This window comes from Tachyglossus aculeatus, chromosome 26 (genome assembly GCF_015852505.1).
Source record: "Tachyglossus aculeatus isolate mTacAcu1 chromosome 26, mTacAcu1.pri, whole genome shotgun sequence".
Classification (NCBI taxonomy): domain Eukaryota; kingdom Metazoa; phylum Chordata; class Mammalia; order Monotremata; family Tachyglossidae; genus Tachyglossus; species Tachyglossus aculeatus.
The window spans coordinates 13896197-13919389 of NC_052091.1; the positions used below are offsets into that span (position 1 = coordinate 13896197).

The window sequence follows — 23193 nt, forward strand, 5'->3', positions numbered from 1 at the left end:
GGAGAGGGACCCTGAAAATTAACCCTGAGGGTTGGGCTAGTCAGCCCTCTTATCTGTGTGTAAGCAATCTCAAAAGTAGAAAGGTGCAGAAATGAAGTATACTTGGGGTACTTGTGATAATAATTTTAAAATTTGTGGTGGTAATACTGTAAGCTTTTTTAGTGTCAAGACCACAATGTATAGTTTTTTTTAATTTTATTTTATGGTTTATGTTAGGTGCTTAACATGTATCATGCACTGTCCTAAGCCCTGGTGTAGATGTAAGTTAATCAGGCCGCATATAGTCCCTATCCCATATGGAGTTCACAGCAAAGTAGGAGGGAAAAACAGGTATTGAATCTCCGTGATGCAGTTGAGGAAACTGGGACACAGAGAAATTAAGTGACTTGTTCAAGGTCGCATAGCAGTTAGATGGCAGAGCCAGGATTAGAACCCAGCTCATCTGTCTCCTAGGCCCGTGCTTTGTCCACTTAGGGCCATTCTGCTTCCCATTTAGAGTTTGAAACTCTCAACTGTCATCCTCTGGAGAAGTATCCTACATAGGCCAAAAACCTGACCCCTGACCTCATTTCCTGCAGTGGGGCTGGGGAGAGGAAGGTTTGGAACCTGTGTAACTGTTCCATGGACTATTGGGACTTAGTGCCCTAGAAGCCATGAAGGGTGTAACATTAGAATATCTCATCTTGCACTTACCAGGGGCCAAGGTCAACCCCCCCTGCCATCTCTTTCTCCCCACTTCAACCTCCATCCCTGGTCCAAGAAAGCCTGAGAGAGGTAGAAGACTTGACCGAGGAGCATTGCTACTTTGGGATGGTGCTGAGGCAACCGTTTCTTGCCATTCACATTAAGACTCGACATCAGTGGAAGTTGAGAGTCTTCAAAGGTGTACTGACTTCTGTGTGGGCAGTCGGTCACCCCTTGTATTCTAGAAAGAAACGGAGCTCTGAGGCCTTCCCTATCAGAGATTGTTATTGTAGGTCTTCCCCTGGAGCATTAGCCATTAGCCCTCGTCCAGCATATTTGAATGGTTCCTGATACATTCTTCAGGGACACTGACTAAGATCTAAGGGCAGGTGGGTGGGTGGGCATGGCTTGCCTAGAGGACATCTGTGTGTGAGGGACAGGCAAGTAGTGGTCTCCCTTCAGAGACCTAAGATGAACGACCATGACTGAGAGTTTGTTTTGCCTTATGGAAAGATTGGCTCTCTATAGCAGCCTTCTCAGAGTGTGACAGGACTGCCCGGTAATGTTGAGAAGGAATTAAAAGCGAACCAAATGACTTAACACCTCTGAGCCTTTCAGGGAAACTTGAACTGCAGGCCTAGGTACAAAGGACAGGTTGAAAAGTTCTACCTGTTGAGGCTTTCCACAGGTTAAAGAAGTCCATGTACTGTCACCTCATTTTCCTCTCCCTCCTTCTGTTTGTGCAGCAAAGAAATAAACGGGGAGGTTGGTCCAAAGGAAGAAAGCGGAAGAAGCCACTCCGAGACAGCAATGCTCCCAAATCTCCCCTCACGGGATATGTGCGGTTCATGAATGAGCGACGGGAGCAGCTTCGAGCCAAGAGGCCCGAAGTCCCGTTTCCAGAAATCACCCGGATGCTGGGCAATGAATGGAGCAAACTCCCCCCTGAGGAGAAGCAGGTATCACTCCAACACCTCTTTCTCTGCTTGGCTCCGATTACTATTTCAGAAAGAACTTCTGCAGCAGGTGGAGAGGGAAAAGATTGTCTTCCAGGTGTTGTCACAGCAGCATCTAGGCAAGTGGAGTAATTGCAGGTTATCCAATTGCTCTGTTCCATTTTGTAGCCTTGCTCTGTAAAGCAAAGGAAGAACTGCTTTGTTCTGCTGCTTTACCTCTTTCCTCTGGGCAGGTACCAGCACCAGTGCCAACCTGCTGAATTTTTGTACCGTTTGGTCGTCTCAGTCTTGGTTGGAGAGAGATTTGTGGGGGATTGAGAGAGGGGGCCATAGGCCAGCTGGGGAGGGTTTGGAGTGTCTTTGACATCAAATCTCCAGCATTTCCAGGGCTGAGGAGGGAACTTGGAAGCTGATGGGTTTCCTACCGTGGTTCTATTTGGTGCTCCTTCTGTCCACAAAAGAGAGAAAATTCCTAAAGGGGAGTGTCACGAGAATGAAATTTCACTGTAAAGATTTACTCTTTTCTAGCAGTATGTGCTAGATCAAATAGGCCAGACCCATTTGAATCTGATGTGTTGCCTAGTGCACCGTACTTTTTTCTAGCAGTATGTGCTAGTTCAAATAGGCCAGACCCATTTGAATCTGATGTGTTGCCTAGTGCACCGTAGTAGTGTGTCAGAGGAGCGCTAGTGTCCCAGACCCGATCATATGTCTTGGTCCTGGGACCAACAGAACTAGAAAGTCTGGGTTTGGGAAAAAATTCAGACATAACTGCCCTTTTCTGGCTTTGGTTGATTTAACCCAGCTTGTCGGTTCCCGTAATCCACCCCCCTTCATAGTTTCTTTCTTCGGAGGGTGGAGTGTTTGGGTCGAGAAAAACACCATTATCAGAATTGATAGATCGATGGCCTTCAATGTAAATAATTAATGGAATAAAATAATCAAAGTGTTTAGATGGAGGCAGTTTCCAAGTGGCTGTTTTGCGGGCCCTTAGGCTGGAGTCACCCTCTGGTTTCCCATTCCTCTCCCTTCTAACAGCCGCCCCTGCTCCATTGTTCACCACTTAAGAGCCAAGTGGTATGAGGTCATTGCCTCAGAAGGGGAAAGACCACTGCAGGGAAAGCTAAGGGTGGCCTTTTACTATGCTGGGTGGCTATGAAGAATTGTACCTACTCAGCCAGCACAATAGCCATAAACACCTGCATTATAAATTTTATGTGATTAATCTATGAACAGGCTTTGGTACTTGGGAAGAGAAAGTCAGAGCTGCTAAGTTTTTTTATGCAAAACCCAATCAGTGGTGAACCTGCTTTCTTAAGATTCTGAGGATACTCTTTTTTTCTGCTACCTGCACTCTTGCCTACCTTTCTTCTTTTTTTTTCTTCCCATTCTCTTGCCCTCTGTTTCTTTCCTGTTTGTGTCAAAAAGCTAATTGGCATTTTTCCTGGCCCCAAGGCCCTTATTTCTCTGAAGAATGTCACACTCTTGTTGTAGCGCTACCTCGACGAGGCCGACCGCGATAAGGAGCGTTACATGAAAGAGCTGGAGCAGTATCAGAAGACCGAAGCCTACAAAGTCTTCAGCAGGAAAGCCCAGGACAGACAGAAAGGCAAACCCCACCGGCAAGGTATGGAAACTAGAACCATCCTTGTGGCTGATGAAAAATGGCAGTGCCCACGGACCTTCACCGCCCCAAGCTGCCAAGTGTAAAAGCAGTTAAGCTACCTCTGGGCTCAAGTCCTCTCCTTCCCCCTTCCCTCCTCCCTGCTTACCTCAAGCGAGCCCCTGGCTGAGGCAGCAATCCTATTTATAGAGCACCACTTTCCTAAAGAGCTTAAAACCTTCCATAGATAATCATCGCCTTAATCCTCATAATAGCCTTGTGCACAAGGGAGCGGCCGGGTTGGTTGTGGCTGTCTTTTCTGAAACAGTTGAGAAAACAAAGAGATAGGGGGGATTTAATTTTTCTCCAGAGTGCCCTAATGAACCACACTGTGAATACTATCTCCAACCTTGGGATTCCTGACTCCAGTCCAACAGCCCTTATTGCCTCTGAAGGTTGTGTCATAGAGTGAGAGCATAGTAACGGAGTCTGTTGAGGGCCTGCCATGTATAGCACCCCTTGTTAACCTTCATGCCCACGGGGAGTTTTCACATCTATCTTAGGAAGGAGTACATGTGTCCCATCTGTGTAGTTTTTGCCCAGTTGTAGGTTGGATTTTGCTTCATTACAATGTTCTCTTGTGTTTTCAGAAGGAACCCGACAGGCTGCTCACGAGCATGAGGTAAATAGCTTCCCGCCTCCAGACTGGACCCCTTACTTTTATAGGACCCAGAGCTACATTTTAGTTGCCTAAAGTTTGGGGAGGGTATTGGATTTTTTTTTTCTTAGGTAAATATGAATATTTCTGTTTCACTGTGATTCTGCGGAGGCTACGTTAGGTCAGAATCTTATGTGACAGTGAAGAAAGAGATGAAAATCCTTGGGAGTTTGTGCTGTCTGAAGGGAAGCTGGAGTTAAATCCTGGTAACTGCTAAATAGTTGGGCCAGTGGACATTCCTGAGCTCTGATCTTTGGCTCTCAAACTTCCTGCTCCTGTGATGATCCCTTCACTTATTACTCCAGAGAAAAAGCTGGCTTCTCAGTTGAAAAGTGCCATGTTACTCCAGAGGCTTTTAGGTCAGAGGAAACCACAGTAGACCGTCAAACTTGTAGACTGTCACCGTTTTCAAGCATGCTAGTGCCTGGGTTAGGGGCTGATTTGTGGTAATAGGCCGATTTGGAGAGTGGAGTTATGATAAGGTGAGCCCGTTGTTGGGTAGGGACTGTTTCTATATGTTGCCAACTTGTACTTCCCAAGCGCTTAGTACAGTGCTCTGCACACAGTAAGCACTCAATAAATACGATTGAATGAATGAATGAACAAGGACTTCTTCCCGTGCCAGTTAACAGCGAAGAAATTAGTAAAACCCCGCTGGCCCGTTAGATAAGTAGTAGTCTACTTCACTCTTTTCTTTGAAGGACTTTAATGCCCTTCATATATTTTAGTTTTTTCCCTTACAGTCAGTAGTATTTAGTGCCTACTATTTGCCAAGCTCTGTTCTAAGCACCTATCCCCACAGTAATGATAAGCTAAATGGGGGTTGCCTTAGAAAAACTGGCCTAAAGCCTTTTGGGGCCAGAAAAATATTTCTGGTAGTTCCCTCCATTCACCCTCCCTTTCCGCATCTCCCCTTCCTGTACTGTACACTTCCGTTGAAAGACATCATGGTCCATTGTAGTACATTGGCAAGAAGGAATTGAAACGTTGAGAGCAAAATCAGATAGTAATCTCCTGAAAGGAAGCAATAATAGTATTTTAACATGAAAATTGCCTGAAAGATATATTGTATAGCTCTGAAGCATAAGCAAGGTAAGATGAGAAAATAGTGAAAATTAACTTCATAGTGATTGCTTTCACTTGCACGTGAGCTTTAAAGAAATCTCGAAGGAGTCTGTTGTGTTAAATGATTTGCCCAACATCATATGGGGTCATGGACTAGAACCCAGGATTCCTGATCCGGAACATCAGTGGTTTTATTTCACTATCCAGAACGTTTTTTTCCTTGGCAAGAGCTCTACAGTCTTCATCCAGGAGAACATTCTCATTAGGAGTTGTTTTGTACTGTTTTATACGCTGTGAATGGGGAAGTGCCCAACAAGAAATATCTGGCATAATTTCCCATTTGTTTGGCCGTTTTGAACTATTTCTCAGAATTCATAACTATATTGGAGACCATCCAGATTCATTAAGGAAAAAGGTTCAGATTTGCAAGTCAGGTTTTTTTTTTAATTGCCACCTGTCTGTTTTGGTGACTATATACTTAACACAGTAATTGTGAATATTTCCTTCTATTTCCATTCAAGCACAGTTCTATTCATAAATTCTATCCAAGCACAATTATATAGGAAACGTCTGTGTTTTAATTTTGCATGATGAGCTATTGTGCTTTTGTATGTGGAAACTTGAGGTTTTATGTATGGGTATTCATAAGTTCAGACCAGGATGTTATCCTCGCAAATATCAATTTTCCAATTACTTATCCTTTTTTGTTCTTCTCTATTGTCCTCTTTTATATGCCCACTCACTCAAGCACACACATTTTCTCTGTCTTTCTCTGGGTCATACACACACATTCTCTCTCTCCCCCTCTCCCCATCTCTCTCCCTCTCTCTCCCTCGCTCCCTCTCCCTCCCTCCCTCCCTCTCCCCCCTCCTATCCCCACTAAGGATCGTACTTTCTCACTGGTGATATGATATCTGATAGAGGAGAAGGTGGTTTCATGACAGAGCCCTTAATATGCAGTGTAGTTGTCAGATTTTAATAGGATCAAGATCCCTGTTGGCATTGGCCATTATCTCCACTGAGTTTAGCAGTCGCCTCTTCTGTTGAGTCTGCACAGCCATGATTATAAGGCATGTTCTGTGAGACCCCAGCAAAATGCAGGCTCCTGGGAGTTCAATTTCCTTGGAAGTGGGGACAAAAGCAGCTTGCCCTGATTTCGTTCGGAGATTCTTCATTGGGTATGGAAAAGGAAACTCACTATCAGTTTCAAAGTCCACCAGATCCTGCCGATGTATGTGTACTGGAGAGCTAGAGTCTGGTAGCAGAGCTGAAGGAACAGTGACTTAAAAAGAAAAACAAAAACATTCTGCACTCCAGCAGTAGGGCACTCCAGGGATAATATTCCACGTTTAATTGTCCTAGCTCTCTTGAGGTAGACAGGCGCTAAACCATAGAGGCCTAGCTTACTCAGGGTGAAGAGCTTCAGTGCAAACTTGTATGATTCTTCTCGCTCCCATTTGATTGGTGAAGAGAATCCCAAGTTCAAGGTCTTCCAGCCCTTCTCAATCCAAAATGCCAGCCCGTCAGGCCCAGGGGTCCCCCACATTTAGGCTCTGGAAGTGTCATTTCACTCGAGGACCAAAATCGAAACAATCATATTGTTTCTCCTTTAATTTATAAGAAATGACAAAACGACACTCAGCCTGAACCAATTAGGCCTTTTCAATAAGGAGGCAATCAAATCCCTATGAATTTAATCCCTTGAGCAAGCCATGGAGCTGCTTAAGTATATCCAAGTCCCCAAGAGGATCCTCCCCATGCTGGGTAATGGTTCAGTAATGGAGGAGAGCTGATGGTTTTCATTACCACTCTTCTCTAAGTAGAATTTCTTTGCTGCCTTTCAGAAACTGAGCAGTTTCACTTAATTGCTTTAGTGTTCCTTATTTTGTACTTCAAGAATCTGTACCGAGTGGGAACGGCATCTGCAGTACGTTGTCCTTTTCCTTTAAGGCAGCAGCCTCCAAAAGCAGGTGGGGGCCACTGGCTGCATTCAGTGGGCTGAAGAGCAAAATCTTCTACCTTCAGTTGGCAGTGCAGAAAAGCAGTCTACTCGGAAGGAAGCTTTGCCACCCATAAGGACCCGTGTGGTTGCTTAGTAAGCGCTTAACAAATACCATCATTATTATTATTACCAGGAGCCCTCGTGCGTTACTGGTGACAGCCAGGCATCCCATCACTACTTTTCCATCATGGAATGCCATCAGGGAACTGCCTGGACTTCCTGAATCTGCCTGGCAAGAGCCTTTTGGGGTGGGACATGTCGATTCATTACCGAGAGTTCCCCTGCAGCAACTTTTAGCAGGGCCCAGGCAGCTAATGGGCTTATTAGAATGATGGAAGAAGCCATCCAGCTATGTCTCCAGGGTCCTTGCCACCCCCATTCCCTCCCGTTCCCCTCAACATAAAGCGTTTTCCCTCACACTCTCAGCCTTGTTGGGATGCATTGGGTCCAGTTGGAACTTTGCTCGTTGAAAATTAGTGGTCACGGTGTGTGTGTATTTTGGTGGGTTTTTTTTTTTTTAATGCCCTGGGGAAACAACTTTCTTTTTTGCTTTTCTAGTGGGGAGGGGAAGCAGTAAAACAAATAAGCAAATAAATCAATGAGCTCTGACAGTTGACTCAATTAAATTATCTGATGTTCCATCCAGCCATGTCTGTCTTGGCTGGCTGCCAGCCAAGCAGCGCACAGTTCTCCCCAGTCCAGCCCCTTGACAAGACAGGCCCCACTCCAAAACCCAGGGCTCTGCTGCCAGCTCTCCCTCATAAGCTGTTATCCACTTTGCTTGCCTACCGGGCCCCAGATCAAGTCTGACATTTCATTTAAAACCTAAGGTGTTCCAATAGAAAAAGCAATAGCTTGGCAAAAGCAGAGGAGAGAGCATTCTCTCCCTGGCTTTAAGCGTATTTTTACAGGAATAAGGTCTCTTGCTTCTTTTTACCAACCTAAAATTTGAAAAATTTCAGCGTTCTGTTTCCGCTGGTAGTTTTTGGGGCGCTTGTTAATTTGTTTTGCTTCTTCAGTGCTCAGCAAAGTTCCCTCCATTGGGCAGCAGTTTGGACACAATGACAGGTGGTTTCATTTAAAAAAAAAAAAGTTTTGAAAGAAGGCAGTTAAATCTTCATTTTATTAGTTTGTATTCTTACTGCTTTCAGTTTGGAGTTGGTTGTCGAAAGTACAACCGAAGCATCCCTAAAAATACTGACTATAAAGTGCTTTTAGGAATCATTTAAAAAACCCATGGCTTTTGGCAGGTTAGTTTTTTTTTTAAAAAAAAAAAACAACTTTATTTTTAATTTCACAGCTCTATTGGTGAATTTAGATTTAGTCTTTTTTGATCCCTTCCTCCCAGATCCTCATCTGCCTCCCAGTCTTAAAGTTGCACATATTTGTTACTATCATTATTCATTTTAGCAAAATAATGATGGCAAAATAATGATGAGAAGCAGCGTGGCTCAACGGAAAGAGCCCGAGCTTTGGAGTCAGAGGTCATGGGTTCATATCCCGGCTCTGCCCAACTGTCGGCTGTGTGACTTTGGGCAAGTCACTTAACTTCTCTGTGCCTCAGTTACCTCATCTGTAAAATGGGGATGGAGACTGTGAGCCCCCCGTGGGACAACCTGATTACCTTGTAACCTCCCCAGCGCTTAGAACAATGCTTTGCACATAGTAAGCGCTTAATAAATGCCATTACTACTATACTAAGCACCGACTACTTGCCAAGCAGTTGCTACACAATTTCTCAGATAATCAGATCGGAACCAGTCCCTGTTCCACGCCAGGCTTACAGTCTGAGAGACAGAGAATGAGTGTTTGATCCCCATTTTACAGATCCCCATTTTACAGATAAGGAAACTGAGGTGTAGGAAATATAAAATTGACTTGCCTCAGGTCACGAAACAGGCAAGTGGCAGAGCTGAGATTAGAACCTGGGTGTGTCAAGTCCCCTTCGTTTTCCAACAGGCCGTGGGTTTTGTTTTTTGTTTTGTTTCGTTTTTGGACAAAGGCAGCAGAATAAAGACCCGAAAAGCCCATCCAAGTGTAGTCCATCAGGACTAAACAGTGACTTTGGAGTTCTACCAAGCTCAATTCTCCAAACTGCTCCCTAGTAGTAAATTAGGCACGTTGGAAAGAATGTGTAACTGGTACATGTAGCAGCATTGTACCATATATATAGCAAACTCAGTGATGGCCTAAAGGGGCCTCTGGAGAACTAGAAGAGTCAGTGCTTGTCCCAAAAAGTGCCTTAATTTCCTCTGTGTAAACCTTGGCCCTGAGAGAATTGGACTCATTATTTATACACCTGATAAGCAGATGCCTAAAACCAGGCAAAACCTGTTAGACTATCCAGTCCTTTTGGCCTCCGGTGGAAAGAAGTTGGGCTTGGGAGTCAGGAGGCCCACGTTCAAGTCCAGATCCATCACTGGCCTGCTATGTGACTTCCAGTCTTCTGTGCCAGTGAGACCAAGATAGATTGTGAACCCCATGACTAATCTCAGAACCTTGAATCTACCTCAGTGCAAAGCACAAAGTAAGTGCTTATTAAATGCCAAAATCATTATTGTTTTAATCACCTGCTCAACCCCCAACACCAACTGAAGAACTACAAATAAATTATCTTCTTTCACAGGCTCCTTCTTCCCCACTTACCCCGATCATAACTTTAGCGACTAGCATAGTGCTGAGGGTTAAAAATAAAGAAGTGGTTTCCAGCTTCTCGCTGTACTTTTTCTATTAGGAGACTAGCTATGCCAAGTTGTTCAAAAGCTAGAGGTTCAGGCGAGGTAGGTCTCCATCTTGAGAGAACTGAATGTTCGGCTGGCCAGACCTCACGTGAGCTTGATTTAGGCTAAAAAGTCTTGCTGGTGAGCTAGTTGAAGTTCTTTGCACGCCTGAGAGCTAGAATTTGTCCAACCCATCTTCCTCTCCCATGTCAGTCCTGAATCCTGTTCACGGGGGATTGCCAACCCTGGAGTCTCAGCTCTCCAGCTGGTCTCTCGTCTTCCTTTGGTTTCCTTGGGGCATGGGTCTTGCCAAAATGGCCTTTTCCCCTTATCGTTTCATTTAGTCTCTGCTTGAAAGGGAATTGACATTATCTGTTTTCTCCATCTCTTCTCACAGAAGGAAGTGGAGGTGAAGGAGAGATCTGTTTTTGATATCCCGATCTTCACAGAGGAGTTCCTGAACCACAGTAAAGGTGATTACTGACATTTTCTGCAGCTCTGACAGGCTTGATGCTCTGACTGAGGGGAATTGCCGGGTGTGAAGAATGCAGATGGCAATGGGCCCTCATTCAGTACAAGTCACCTCTTAGTCCGACATCACAGAGGGATCAGCAACCCCTGTTGGACTAACAGAGGTGTAAAAGCCATTGAAAGGAGGGATGAAGAACGGTTTCATTGTAGCTTATGGGAGCTTGTTTGGACCTAGGGTCTGGGTAGTAGAATAGCCCTCTTGGCTATTCTTCCCCTACTCTTCTAGAAGCTGTATCTACTGTACACAAAATGCCTCCTTTAAGAAAATGAATAGCTACAAATCACTGTTTAGAATGGTCTCAATTGATGGTTGTTTTTTTTTTTTAAGTAATTACGGTACTTATTAAGTGGCATGTGCCCTGGAACTGGATACAAGATAATGAGGACACTTTCCCTGCCCTACATGGGGCTCAAAATTTAAGTAGGCAGGAGTGGGAGTTAATCTCTTTTTATAGATGAGGAAACTGAGGCACGGAGAGGTTAAGTGACTTGCCCAAAGGCACAGAGCATGCAAGTGGCGGAACTGGGATTAGAACCCAGGTCCTCTGACTTGGCTGAGGGCCGAGCACTGTACCAGGCACTTGGGAGAGAACAGTACCGTAGAGAGAAGCAGTGTGGCTCAGTGGAAAGAGCCTGGGCTTTGGAGTCAGAGGTCATGGGTTCAAATCCCGGCTCCACCACTCGTCAGCTGTGTGACTTTGGGCAAGTCACTTAACTTCTCTGGGCCTCAGTTACCTCATCTGTAAAATGGGGATTAACACTGTGAGCCCCACGGGGGACAACCTGATCACCTTGTAAATTCCCCAGCGCTTAGAACAGTGCTCTGCACATAGTAAGCGCTTAATAAATGCTATTATTATTATTATTATTATTATAGGCATGTTCCCTACCCAAAAGAAGGGTAGAGTCTAGGTATATGAATGTCCTGTAGGGAAGGACATGGTCACCTCATTTTAATTAGAGAAGCAGCGTAGCTCAGTGGAAAGAGCATGGGCTTGGGAGTCAGCGGTCATGGGTTCGAATCCTGGCTCTGCCACTTGTCAGCTGTGTGACCTTGGGCAAGCCACTTAACTTCTCCGTGCCTCAGTTACCTCATCTGTAAAATGGGGATTAAGACTGTGAGCCCTGCGTGGGACAACCTGATCACCTCGTATCCCCCCAGCTCTTAGAACAGCGCTTCGCCCGTAGTAAGCGCTTGACAAATGCCATCATTATCATCATTATCATTATTAATTACCGGTAGAGTCAGGTGAGCAGAACTTTGTGCTAGTCGGACCCAGCTTCCTTAAAATTGCAGCTCACCTCCACGTGTGTTTGTGGGATGGGGGCGATCTTAAGCTCGGGAGGCGGAACTGCGGCAGCTGCGCAAGTCCAACATGGAGTTTGAGGAGAGGAACGCCGCCCTGCAGAAGCACGTGGAGAGCATGCGCACGGCGGTGGAGAAGCTGGAGGTGGATGTGATACAGGAGCGGAGCCGGAACACCGTGCTGCAGCAGCACCTGGAAACCTTGCGGCAGGCCCTCGCCAGCAGTTTCGCCGGTGTGCCCTTACCGGGTAGGTCCCCAGCCCTCTTTTAGGAACTTAGTCACCCCTAGTAATAAATAAATAAAACACATTCCCGAGGAGAATTTAGATGTGTGGTCTTTACACACTTCATTTGAATTGGGTAAAGTCAGTTTGAGCCTTCTGATCTCTTTGTGATCATTTGGCCAGTTTCCATTGTGTCTTGGGTAATTCTCTCTTTGCTCATTTGCGTTTTCTGACCCAATAGACAGAAGAGGCTGTGTTAGCATTTTCTGCGTTTTGCGTTTTCCGATACAATAGGCGGTAGAGGAATGTTTATTCTACTTGTACATATCTATTCTATTTATTTTATTTTGTTAGTATGTTTGGTTTTGTTCTCTGTCTCCCCCTTTTAGATTGTGAGCCCACTGTTGGGTAGGGACTGTCTCTGTATGTTGCCAATTTGTACTTCCCAAGCACTTAGTACAGTGCTCTGCACATAGTAAGCGCTCAATAAGTACGATTGATGATGATGATGAATGTGGAGAGTAGTAGCATTTTCTAACGCTTTTATATTCTTGACGAGGACTGTTACCCCATTTTGTTCTTCTGAGGAAGTGATCAGCAGGTAGTGGATATCAGCCACTGGACAGCCTGTGTCCTCTCACAGGCAGAAACAAGCACATATAGCATAGCAACTCTTCAAACCTTACCTTTTATTTAGAGACTTTCTGGTAAAGATTGTATCTGGGAGGTTGTTTGTTTCACATTTTTGGGATCTCAAATTCCCCGAGCAGTCCATTTCAGTAAGTTATTGCCCTCACTGGACAGTACAGTAGCTAGTTTGACTATTTCTTTCTCTGTGCGTCTGCTTCAGGCAGTGGAGAGACCCCCACAGTGGACACCATTGATTCATACATGAACAGATTGCACAATATCATTCTAGCTAATCCCCAGGACAACGAGAACCTCATAGCTACAGTCCGAGAGGTGGTGAACCGGCTTGATCGCTAGTGACTGGTAAGTGCCTCCTTGGCTTGACTTGGTGTGGGCAGGGAACACGTCTGCAAACTCCGTTGAGTTGCCCTCTCCCAAGGACTCAGTACAGCGCTTGGTGCACAGGAGGCGCGTAATAAATACAATTGATTGACCGGATGTTCTCATTGCTGATCTCCACCGGCAGAAACATGATAGACCAAGATAGTGTCCACGACCTAGAAACCCTGAGGCCCAAGATGCATGGCTCGGTTAAGAACAATCCAATCAGTTAATCAGTGGTATTTATTGAAGACTGTAATATTACTGCTAGTAATAATTACGGTATTTAAGTCCTCACTGAGTGTCAAGCATTGTTTTAAGCGCTGGGGTAGAGACAAGATAATCAGGTTGTACACAGTCCTTGTCTCACTTGGGGATCACGGTCTAAGAGAACAGGTACTGAATCCCTGTTTTACAGTTAAGGAAATTGAGGCACAGAGAAGTTAAGTTAGTGGCCCAGGTCACACAGCGGACAAGTGGTGGAACCAAGAAGAGAATCCAAGTCCTCTGATCCCCAGGACTGTGCCCTTTCCATTAGGACCTGCTGCTTCCCAGAGTAAGCACTTGGAAAAGTACATTACAGTACTGTTGGTAGGTGTGATCCCTGCCCAGAACAGAGCTTACAGTCTATTATGGGAGACAGATAAATAAAAGATATTACAGCTTGGGGATGCCAACCACATCACCTCCAGTTAGGGAAAGGAATTTTAAGAGATGACCAACTGTCTGGCAGCTTATAGAGAGTAATATTGGAATAAGAGGAGTCCACCTTTTGGCAAGAAAGATGACTTTACAATAGTCATGTAAAGTCTTTTGTGCCAGAGGTCGTCTGCTCTCGTTATCTGAAATGGTGGCTCGTGCCTGCTAATTTTGATTCCCAGGGTTGGCAGCACGGTAGTGATCGGGCCCCTCGTCAGCAGGCTGTTCATCCATTAAATTGTTTGAGATCCTAAGATGAAGAGATAAATAGTGTGCTGTTTTGGACTCAGACTGCACACAAAGTTAGCTGGGATGAATGGTAATACTCGGGTCCTCTTTGCGATATGTAGATAATCTGCATCTAGAACAGACCGTGAGATGCCAGCTGACCATTTTCTAACGGTTCTCGGGGTTTGAGTCGCTCTGTTACTGAGGTAGAGATCAGGGGGCTTAGAGCACCCGGTCCACCCACATCCCAGCAGTGTTTTGTACAAATTCCCACATCCCATATCTAATGGAGCAGTGTCTGTTGGTGGAGACAGAGGCAGAAATCCCTATCCTTTTTGGTCGTGCCCTTGAGTGAACTACACAGGCAATTCATTATACTTTAGCCTCAGCCATGCTCTGGTGGGGAAAGGATCATTGTCCTTCCACAAGTAGCCAGATGGAACGGACTGTACTTATAAGAGACGGCTAGGTTCCCCGCAGAATAAGGAAGTGGCATTACTGCCGCTGTTTATGAAGGGAACAGCTTGTAAATCCAGACCTGGGACTGTGAGGAGCTCATCATCCGGCTCATTTTCACGCAGTGTTTTCAATTAGCACTCGTGGAAGCTTTCAAACAGAGGGCTGGGGGAAGCGAGAGTGGAAGACCATGAAAGAATGAGGTAATTGGTGACATGATCTCTTCTTGGGCTTGGAAAGATAAACTTGGGGTGTTGACTCAAAAGTGGTTTTCCATTTTAAGCAGGTTGCCAGAGGAAACCCTTTAAGCGGTTTACCTGCATAAAGCCTTGTGAGCTGTAAGATTGCTTCCCTGGTATCCTTGGTGATCTGCCACAAGGACCACCGTTTTCTAGGGCTTAAACTTTTAAACCGTTATATCTTGACCAATTAGATTGGAATCCTAACCTCCCTCCCACCCTCAGCCTCTCCACGCAAGTATGTATAAAAATAGATATGCCTCCCTCCACTCCCTCTCCATCACCAAAAGACCAATGAAATAAGATCTTTACAAGACTCGTTAATACTGGCCTAGTTTCATTATACTAATGTGTATGAGGCCACGGTCTTGTGTATGCATAGAAAGGCAGGTAGGCTCCTTATCTTCAGCCCTTGTGAAGGAATTACTCTGAATCCAGTTTTGGCAGTTTTGAAATGGTAACAGTGCTTGTGAATGAAAGGAAGTTAATGGTATGCAAGATTGACAAAGAAACAGGCATATGAGCAAGGGATAGGTCTTTGGACTCGAATAAGGTCAGCGGTAGAGTAGCTTTCCAATAACCCTAATGGAAAATTGTTAGTTGCTCCATTCCGTGTATGCATAAAAGTACAAGGAGTGCTGTGCTCCGTCTAGCCCAGTGTGCTAGATGGCAAAGTAGCGCTGAGAGAATGTTTTAAAAAAAAAAAATCAATAGCTATAGAACGTACATGTTTTCAGGTAAAACCCGAAATCTTTGAAATGCAATAAAAATGCCAGTGTCTTGATTTTCTGACTTGGCAACATTTGAGCAAATTCTCCAAAATTGACACAGGCCTTTCAGCTGTTGATAAATTGGGTGAGTGTATACATACATACAGTGCATATTTCTGTATTTGTAGATGCACTCTACATTTATCCTTAGAAAACTGGGTTTTTGGTTGACCTCACATTCCTTGGCACAAAAGAGCCTGCTGATTTTCAGCACTGAATGTATCTGCTGTCTGCTTTTCATTCTCCAGGGGTGACTTGCAATTGACCCTTTCCTCCTCCTGAGGCTCTTCTGCAGGGTCAGGGCCAGGTCTGTCACCAAAATATTGCCCGAAGCATCTTGACAGGGCTCCCAGCTGGTAGCTTTGCCAGCACCCGGGCATTCGTAAAACACCGTCCCTTCATATCAGCAGCCCAGACAAGAATGTTTAAACCAGATCTTCCTTCTTTCCGATGAGGGCTAACTTCTTCGTTTTCTCTTCCTGTTGGATCCACAGGCCCTGCAGCTCCAAGGTGCTCTACAAAGAACTCTGCCAGTGAGGAAGGAGAAGCCATGATGGAAATAGACTGGGTGGGGCGGGAGGGGCATCCGGCCCCACTGAGGGATGCATGTGGGTCGTTTACAGGGAGTGAACCGTTCACGCATTAAACTCCACACCCCTGGAAGCCGTGGGAGCGACATCGGGGGTGTCCGAACGTACGGCAAGCTCCCCTCTCAGTGAAGCCCGTAAGGTTCGAGTCTTAAGTTCCGTGTCATTTCAGTTTTGGGTGAAGAGGAGCTGCACTTGATCCGAGACTTGGAAGACACTGCAGAGAGTAAGCGGACTTCCCGCTCTGGTACTTTAGTTCAGGGAGACTGCAATGGGTTCCTTCCCTCTTCCTCCCCGTGTTTTTTAGACTGCGGAATGTTGTCTCCTCCACCCCGCAAAAGCCTACATCTCTCCGTTTTCCGACCTCTGGGATATGCTGCTCAGCCCCAACTTTAAGGGGAGCTCTTCTCCGGTCTTGACAAAGTCTTTCTCATCTCAGCCCCCCAACAAGTACTAACTGGGACTTGAAAAGCAGGTGCTTTCCACCAGCAGTTCCCTGTTCTTGGACCTACGCTGTGTCTCCTGGGGCTTTGTCAGAGCTGCACTTGAAGGAGAACATGACCTTCTCCCCAACCCCTCGCAGCCATTTTTTGAGGCATCCTGCACGCACATCATGTCCCATCCTCAGCCACGCTCCTCGGTCCCCATCTGTTGATTGCATTTCACGAAACATTTTTGCTGAGGAAAAAGTCCATTGGTCAGGAAGGGGAACGGGAAAGGCTGACCCTTCTTGGTGTAGTTGAAAAGCGCAAAAGCTTGTTTTCAAGGGGAACTGAGGAAATCATTTTTCTGGGGTTTTGTTTTTTTTTTCTTGTTTCTTTCAAACTGCCCCAATTCATGGGATAGAATGGAAGACACCCTCTGGTTATGAGAACTTACTCTGTTTCAAAACAGATCCTCTTTAGCTGACAGGAAGTAGAAGGAAAGAAGCTGTTCTACCTCCTCTTCAATCTGCAGTTTTTTACAATTTGAACTTAATGGGACAGTTTGCATCTGAGCAGTGTTGGTTAGTTTAGCGAGGGGCGCTCCGGCTAGCAGGTAGGGCTGGTTAAGTGCTCACTTTGAGCTCTTCTTCTCCATTTTTTAATAATAATATTGAAATGAACACCAGGGCACATTGAGGGGGAATACCTCAAACATCTTTTTGGGCTAATCCTACAAAAACCTGGTACTGCAGAAAGTTCCTGCATTTACATAAACTCGTAAAAACCAGTTTGCGTGAGGGAGGGAGATAAGACGTGGCCGGCCCGGGGTTTTACCACTGCCGATCACACCCAGGGCCTCTCCAGCAGCGTCCTGGCCTCTCCACTGCCGCTCTCGGGACTCAGCTTGCCGTGTTCTCCATCGCTGGTGGTGCCTGGACCTCTCTACCAGCGTTCTCATGGTACCAGTTGCCTCACCACCATGGCTCTGCCCCCGGCATGCCCTCAAGGACAACAGCCCCCTGCCCATCATGCCCTGGACTTCCCCACCAGTTGGCTATGTGACTTTTCCAGGTCCCTGCCGCCCTCCCGCCCAACCCCAGTCGTCTCTGCTGTCAGGGTCCTTCTCTGGCGGACCACCACGGCTGCCTCCCCAGGATGCCACACCAGCCCTGCTCTGCGTTACCAAGGAACCCACATGCCGACCCGCCTTCCACCACCCTGGCAGGGCAGAGCTAAACAGCCGCAGCCTGGCACCACCTCCACAAAACCACTGGAAAACTAGTGGCAGCTGCAGTCACGATCACTGTGGCCCCAGTCGAGACTGTAGACTCTGAACCACGAGGACCTTGAAATTCTGCTATTCTATCCCGGTACCCAGCCAGTCTTTGCTTTTGTCTTTTATGTCATCCTAGTGTTTTGTTTCATCTCTCCTGATGTCTCTGTCACCAGTCCCTTCAGGCCCCTTTTATTTTTAGATTGTGAGCCTCCCTTTGAGAGACAGAGACCATGTCTTATTCCCATCTGCGCATTCTTTCCCAGAGCTTAGCGTAGTGCTCCGCACATAGTGAATCCTTAACGAACACTTACTCCTATGACTAGTTGTGGTATTTAAGTGCTTACTATGTGCCAACCTGTCTGCTGAGCGCTGGGATAAATACAAGGTAATGAGGTCAGACACAGTCCCAGCATGGCTCAGTGGAAAGATCACGGGCTTGGGAGTCATAGGTCATGGGTTCTAATCCTGGCTCTGCCATTTGTCAGCTGTGTGACTTGGGGAAAGTCATAACTTCTCTGTGCCTCAGTTCCCTCATCTGTAAAATGGGGATTAAGACTGTGAGCCCCACATGGGACAACCTGATTACTTTGTATCCCCCCAGCGCTTAGAACAGTGCTTGGCAAATAGTAAGTTCTTAATAAATACCATCATTATTATTATTAGTATTATTATTATTATCCCACCTGGGGATCACAGTCTAAGGGGGAGGGAGAACAAGTATTTCATCTCCATTTTACAAAGGAGGAAACTGAGACCCAGAAAAGTTAAATGACTTGCCCAAGGTCCCACTGCAGGCCAGGGTCAAGCAGGGATTCAGACCTAGGTTCTCTGACTCCCCAGGCCTGTGCTCTTTCCACTAGGCCCTGCAACTTCCAAGGGCTGGGGCTAAGATTCACATTTCTACTCTGATCAGCATGGTTTAGTGTGGTATAAGAATATAAGAAACGCCATTGCTGGGTCACACCAATCCATCCAGCTCAGTATTATGTCTCCAAAAGTGGCAACCAGGTGTTTGGAGGAACAGTGAGAGTTTCCGTCTTTGGCACCCACCCATCTTTTCCTTCTAGTAACACTGTACTGAGCCCTTCGGGAAGTACAGTACAACAGAGGGGATAGACGTGATCCTGCCCTCAAGGAGCTTACGGTCCACAGTTACGGAGCACTCATCCGTGACTCGGTCCAATTCCCTCTTGGATCTGATATTTTCCGTCCGCAAAGTTTCCTCCGGGAACTTGGGTTTGTTTTGAGTCTCCCACCTTCACACTTCACTGGGTGTCCCCTGGTCCTGTTGATGTCGAGTTTGCCCTGTCTGCTCCTTTACTGAAACCAGATGACTTGGAATCAGACGCCCAGTAAAGGTTGACTTGTAGCTAGCCCAGTTGTACGGTGGTGTGGTACTGTCTGGGTTCTTCTCACAAGCCCAGGTCATGGTCTTCCTGATTATATGTGGCCACCACCTAATCTTCCCTAGGTGCCCTCATTCAGTAAAATGGAGGAAACTATCTTTTTTTGCTTGGCTTTCAATTTCTCATGAGACCCTATGTAAGATTTCTCCCTAGGTGCCCTCATTCAGTAGAATGGAGGAAACTTTCTTTTTTGGCTTGGCTTTCAATTTCTCATGAGACCCTATGTAAGATTTCTCCCTGCCCTCCACCATACCAAAGCTGGCTCACAGAGTACACAATGGGGTAGTCCCAACACAAAAAAATAATAATAATTCTTCTAAGTGCTTACTGAGTACCAGGCACTGTATTAAGCGCTGAGGTGGATACAAGCAAATCAGGATGGACACAGTCCCTGCCCCGCATGGGGCTCATAATCGTAATCATCAAGACGGTAGCATCTTACAAGTCACTCACTAGTAATGTGAACATCTAGTATGTTATTTTACTAAATGGTCCTTTCCTCTGACCCTCCTGACTCTCTGCCCTCTTGCTTTCTCAACGTGTGGTGATGGTTGCACACATGAAGATGCCGTGTTGGCCTGAAACTTCTTCCAAAGAGCAGCCGGTACCCATCGCAGCGGGTCCCCAGCCAGCCAGAGACTTCCAGCCTTTTTCCAGAAAGACCTCAGAGAATTTTCTGCAAATGGGACTGTTCGAACACTTCAGGACCTGGCTGGTTGGTCTTCTCGCAGCATGCTTTCTGGCCCCTCTGCTGATTTCATTGTCTTGCGACTTTCTTGGCGTTGCTGTTGTAATCTAGTCCAGCCCTAACTCTTTGAAGGGGCCCAGATTTATCCAGCTGTGGGTAGGTCAGCTGATACAAGAACATCTTTTCACAAGATGTGAGGGCCCGCCATCCAAAATTATTCTCAGAAAAAGAAGGCACCTGTTAATTGTCTCCTTCAGTTGGGTCTCCAGGCAGTCACTGCCTCTCCTGGCAGGGCAGGGGCTTCTAAGACCCCCATCCCACCAGATGCTGCCTCCCCCCGCTCCCCACCCCTGCACAAAGTGGTTCACCACATTGTAATCCAGTTTGAGATGTGGTTCCAGTTTTCCAGTCACATTGCAGACGTTGTTTGCTGTTCTCATTAAGAAGCTTAATTTCTTCCTTAAGCATTTTTTTCCCCCCAAATAGATTTCTGTCTTTTCAGTGTTAACAAGGTTTTTTGGGGTTTGCCTGATTCCTCATGAAAAAAAAACACACATTTTCCAAAGGGGCAGCTGTTAAGGGGAGGGAGAAGAGAGGTTATTTCCTCCAAGGTAAAGATGAATTTTTTAAAAATGTCCATTTGTTGTACATGTGTTTGGAACTGTTGAAATGCCAACTTTTCTGTACCAGTGTTTTTGTAATTAAACTTTTAGATTTTTCTTTGTTTTTTAAGAAGCTGATGGGCTTGCTTGACATTTGCTTCATTAAAACTGTTCAACATTGAATCCATTTTGATTCAATTTTAAGTGCATTTTAATGAGATAAATCTTACCGGCTCTGCCTTTTTGTCTGAGAGACTTTGTCAACTCTACATTAATCACCAACCCTGTTATGCTCTCAAAATCGGCAACACATTCATTTCACCAATTGCTTATTCAAAGTATGTCTTAACCTGTTTGAGAATTCAGTTTCCCTTAATGTATGTTATAACAACATGATGGGTTGTAATTCATTTTAATGTGGTGGCAGTGCCTGTGGAGGAGAGTTGGAGAAAATTTAGTCATCACTCTGCCATCCCCAGATTGATAAGAGCTTCCAGTCACCCTAAGTGGAGTAGTGGGGGGTTGAAGTGTACCTTTAATAGAAGGAGGGGGTCTTTACTGGGGGGGGACAATGCGGGGAAGTTGGTTTATTCAGAAATAACCTCTGTTCAAATCCCGCAGAACCTGTTAGAGATCATTTATGTAGAGTATTAATCATCAGCTTCTACAGTGCTTTTCAGATCCCCGAATTCAGTGTTCAATTCTTTTCTTCAGGCCTCAAACATAGGCCTCTCAGGTATTAACCCGGAGTATGATTGCTAAAGGTGGGCAGTAATTCTTCCGCTCTGTTCTGCAGGCCAGAAACTCTATCACAGTGGCACGCTTAAAGAGTTTAGTCTTCGTATTTCAAGAAGTTTGTGGAGAAACTTGAAGAAGGTCCAGAGGGGAAAGGAGAACTGATTGAAGAGATGGACAATATTTCCAATGAGGCATGGCTAAAGTGACCACGTGGTCTGGAGAAGATAAGGCTAGGCAGGGGTTAACTGCCTAAATGGTGTCTGTGAAGGGGTACTCCATAGGCTGTCCTCCCTGCCCACAGAATTTTACATTCATTCATTCAGTCGTATTTATTGAGCGCTTACTATGTGCACAGCACTGTACTAAGCACTTGGGAAGCACAAGTTGGCAACATATAGAGACGGTCCCTACCCAACAGTGGGCTCACAGTCTAGAAGGGGGAGACAGAGAACAAAACAAAACATATTAACCAAATAGAATAAATATGCACAAATAAAATATCCTTGATTTGGCAAGAAAGATTTCAGGTAGACCCAAGGAACAACTTCTCCACGGTTGGAGAGCGATAGTGCTTTGGATCAGGAAAGGATATGGAATCTCCCATCCTTGAAGATATATTTTTTCAACAGGCAACCATCTGTTATAGATTAGTTTGATAGCCTGCCTAAAGGCCAGGGTGCAATCAGATGAATTCTCTGCTTCCCTCCCAGTCCTACGATTCCAACCCACGCCTTTGGGACCGGACGCTGGACGGGAGGATTCTGGGAATTTCTTCCTTTCATTTTCTTGCTGAATTTTGGCAAGCCCAGGGTGGCTGCACACCTGCAAACCTAACAAAGAGCCCTTTGTCAAACCATCTGTCAACCCCAAAGAGTTCATCCCCAAAGGCTGAGCTCCAGCTTCCTCTTGAGTATTTCCAACCCCGTATTTGCCAGCCATCAGTAGCTGATGGCCAGTAATGCTTGGTTTAAAATAAACACAAACTAGTGGTAATATTTCCGTCAGTTGTTTCTCCCCTCCCCTAGTTGCTTTGCAGCTGATAATGTTCCTACGGGGTGGGGGTGATTTGAGGAAACACTCACAGCTACTTCCTGTTGCTAAGGCAAGCTTCCTGTCGGTGAAAATGGGAATTTCAGAGAAGGATCTGTTTTCCTTTCTTTAAAAACCCTGTTGATGGCAGTCAATGTATTCCTTAGAACAATCATGAAACTGAGCCTAGGATATCAGAGCGGGCCTATTGAGACATTTGATAAATTCTGCTTCTTTATGTTTATCATGGGAACCTGAGAAGGAACTTGGAAAGAGGTTGGTTGTGGACATATTTTTGTTGTTGGCAGTTCTAGAAGAAGAGAAAAGGGTGATGATGGGAAATGTGGAGAAACCAGAGCGTTTGGCTGGCTAGCCCATAAATAATGTGTGGTTATTCAGTCCTTATAAAGATATGTGCCTAAATTCAGTGGAAGAAGAAGAAGTGAGTACTCAAGTGCTTAGATGATGAAGAAGTGCTAAAGAGGGAGATTGGGTGTGAAGATGAGAAAGCCCACTGGAGGGGATAAGAATTCAAAAGGATCTTGAAGGGGGAAGAGCAGTGTTCTGGAAGTGGAGGAAGGCATTTTAGGCAGAAGAGGGGGTGAGCAAGAGGTTGACAGGGAGATGAGATGGAGGCACAGTGATTTAGTTGGTGTGATTGGAAGGAAGTGTGAGCTGGAGTGTAGTGGGAGAGGAAGAAGGGTAAATAGGGCTCTGCCAATTGTCAGCTGTGTGACCTTGGGCGAGTCACTTAACTTCTCTGTGCCTCAGTTACCTCATCTGTAAAATGGGGATTGACTGTGAGCCTCCTGTGGGACAACCTGATCACCTTGTATCCCCCCAGGGCTTAGAACAGTGCTTTGCACATAGTAAGTGCTTAATAAATGCCATTATTATTATTAGGGGAAGAGACTAATTGAGTGCCATAGAACCAGAGAGCAGCAATTTCTACTTAAGAGGATTGGGCAACCATTGGAGGTTTGTGGGGCAAGAGGAAATGTGAAGCGTGATGTTTTAGGAAAATGATGTAGACAGCAGGGTCGGAGGTGAGATAGACAAGGTCAAGGTACAGTGAATAGCTTGGCATTAGAGGAGCAAAAGTTGCAGGCTGGGTTGCAGAAGGAGAGTAGTGAGGTAGGAAGGAGCAAGGTAAGTGAGTGCTTTAAAGCCAGTGATAAAGAGTTTCTGTTTCGTGCGGAATTGGATGGACAACCACTGGAGGTTCTTGAT

At 45.7% G+C, this 23193-nt stretch overlaps 1 protein-coding gene across 2 annotated transcripts in view; it reads left to right on the plus strand.

Moving 5' to 3' along the window:
- Positions 1-17894, plus strand: part of HMG20A (high mobility group 20A) — a 56219-nt gene extending 38325 nt beyond the window's left edge. Inside the window, exons 4-10 of one of the 2 annotated variants that reach the window (XM_038767567.1) lie at positions 1431-1643; positions 3135-3267; positions 3894-3925; positions 10146-10221; positions 11618-11833; positions 12660-12802; positions 15707-17894. In XM_038767567.1, the coding sequence (XP_038623495.1) occupies positions 1431-1643; positions 3135-3267; positions 3894-3925; positions 10146-10221; positions 11618-11833; positions 12660-12796 (807 nt within the window). In that variant the 3' untranslated portion in view covers positions 12797-12802; positions 15707-17894. The remainder of the gene's footprint in view (positions 1-1430; positions 1644-3134; positions 3268-3893; positions 3926-10145; positions 10222-11617; positions 11834-12659; positions 12803-15706) is intronic. The other variant, XM_038767568.1, reaches the window with a different exon arrangement.
- Positions 17895-23193: the final 5299 nt, after the last annotated feature.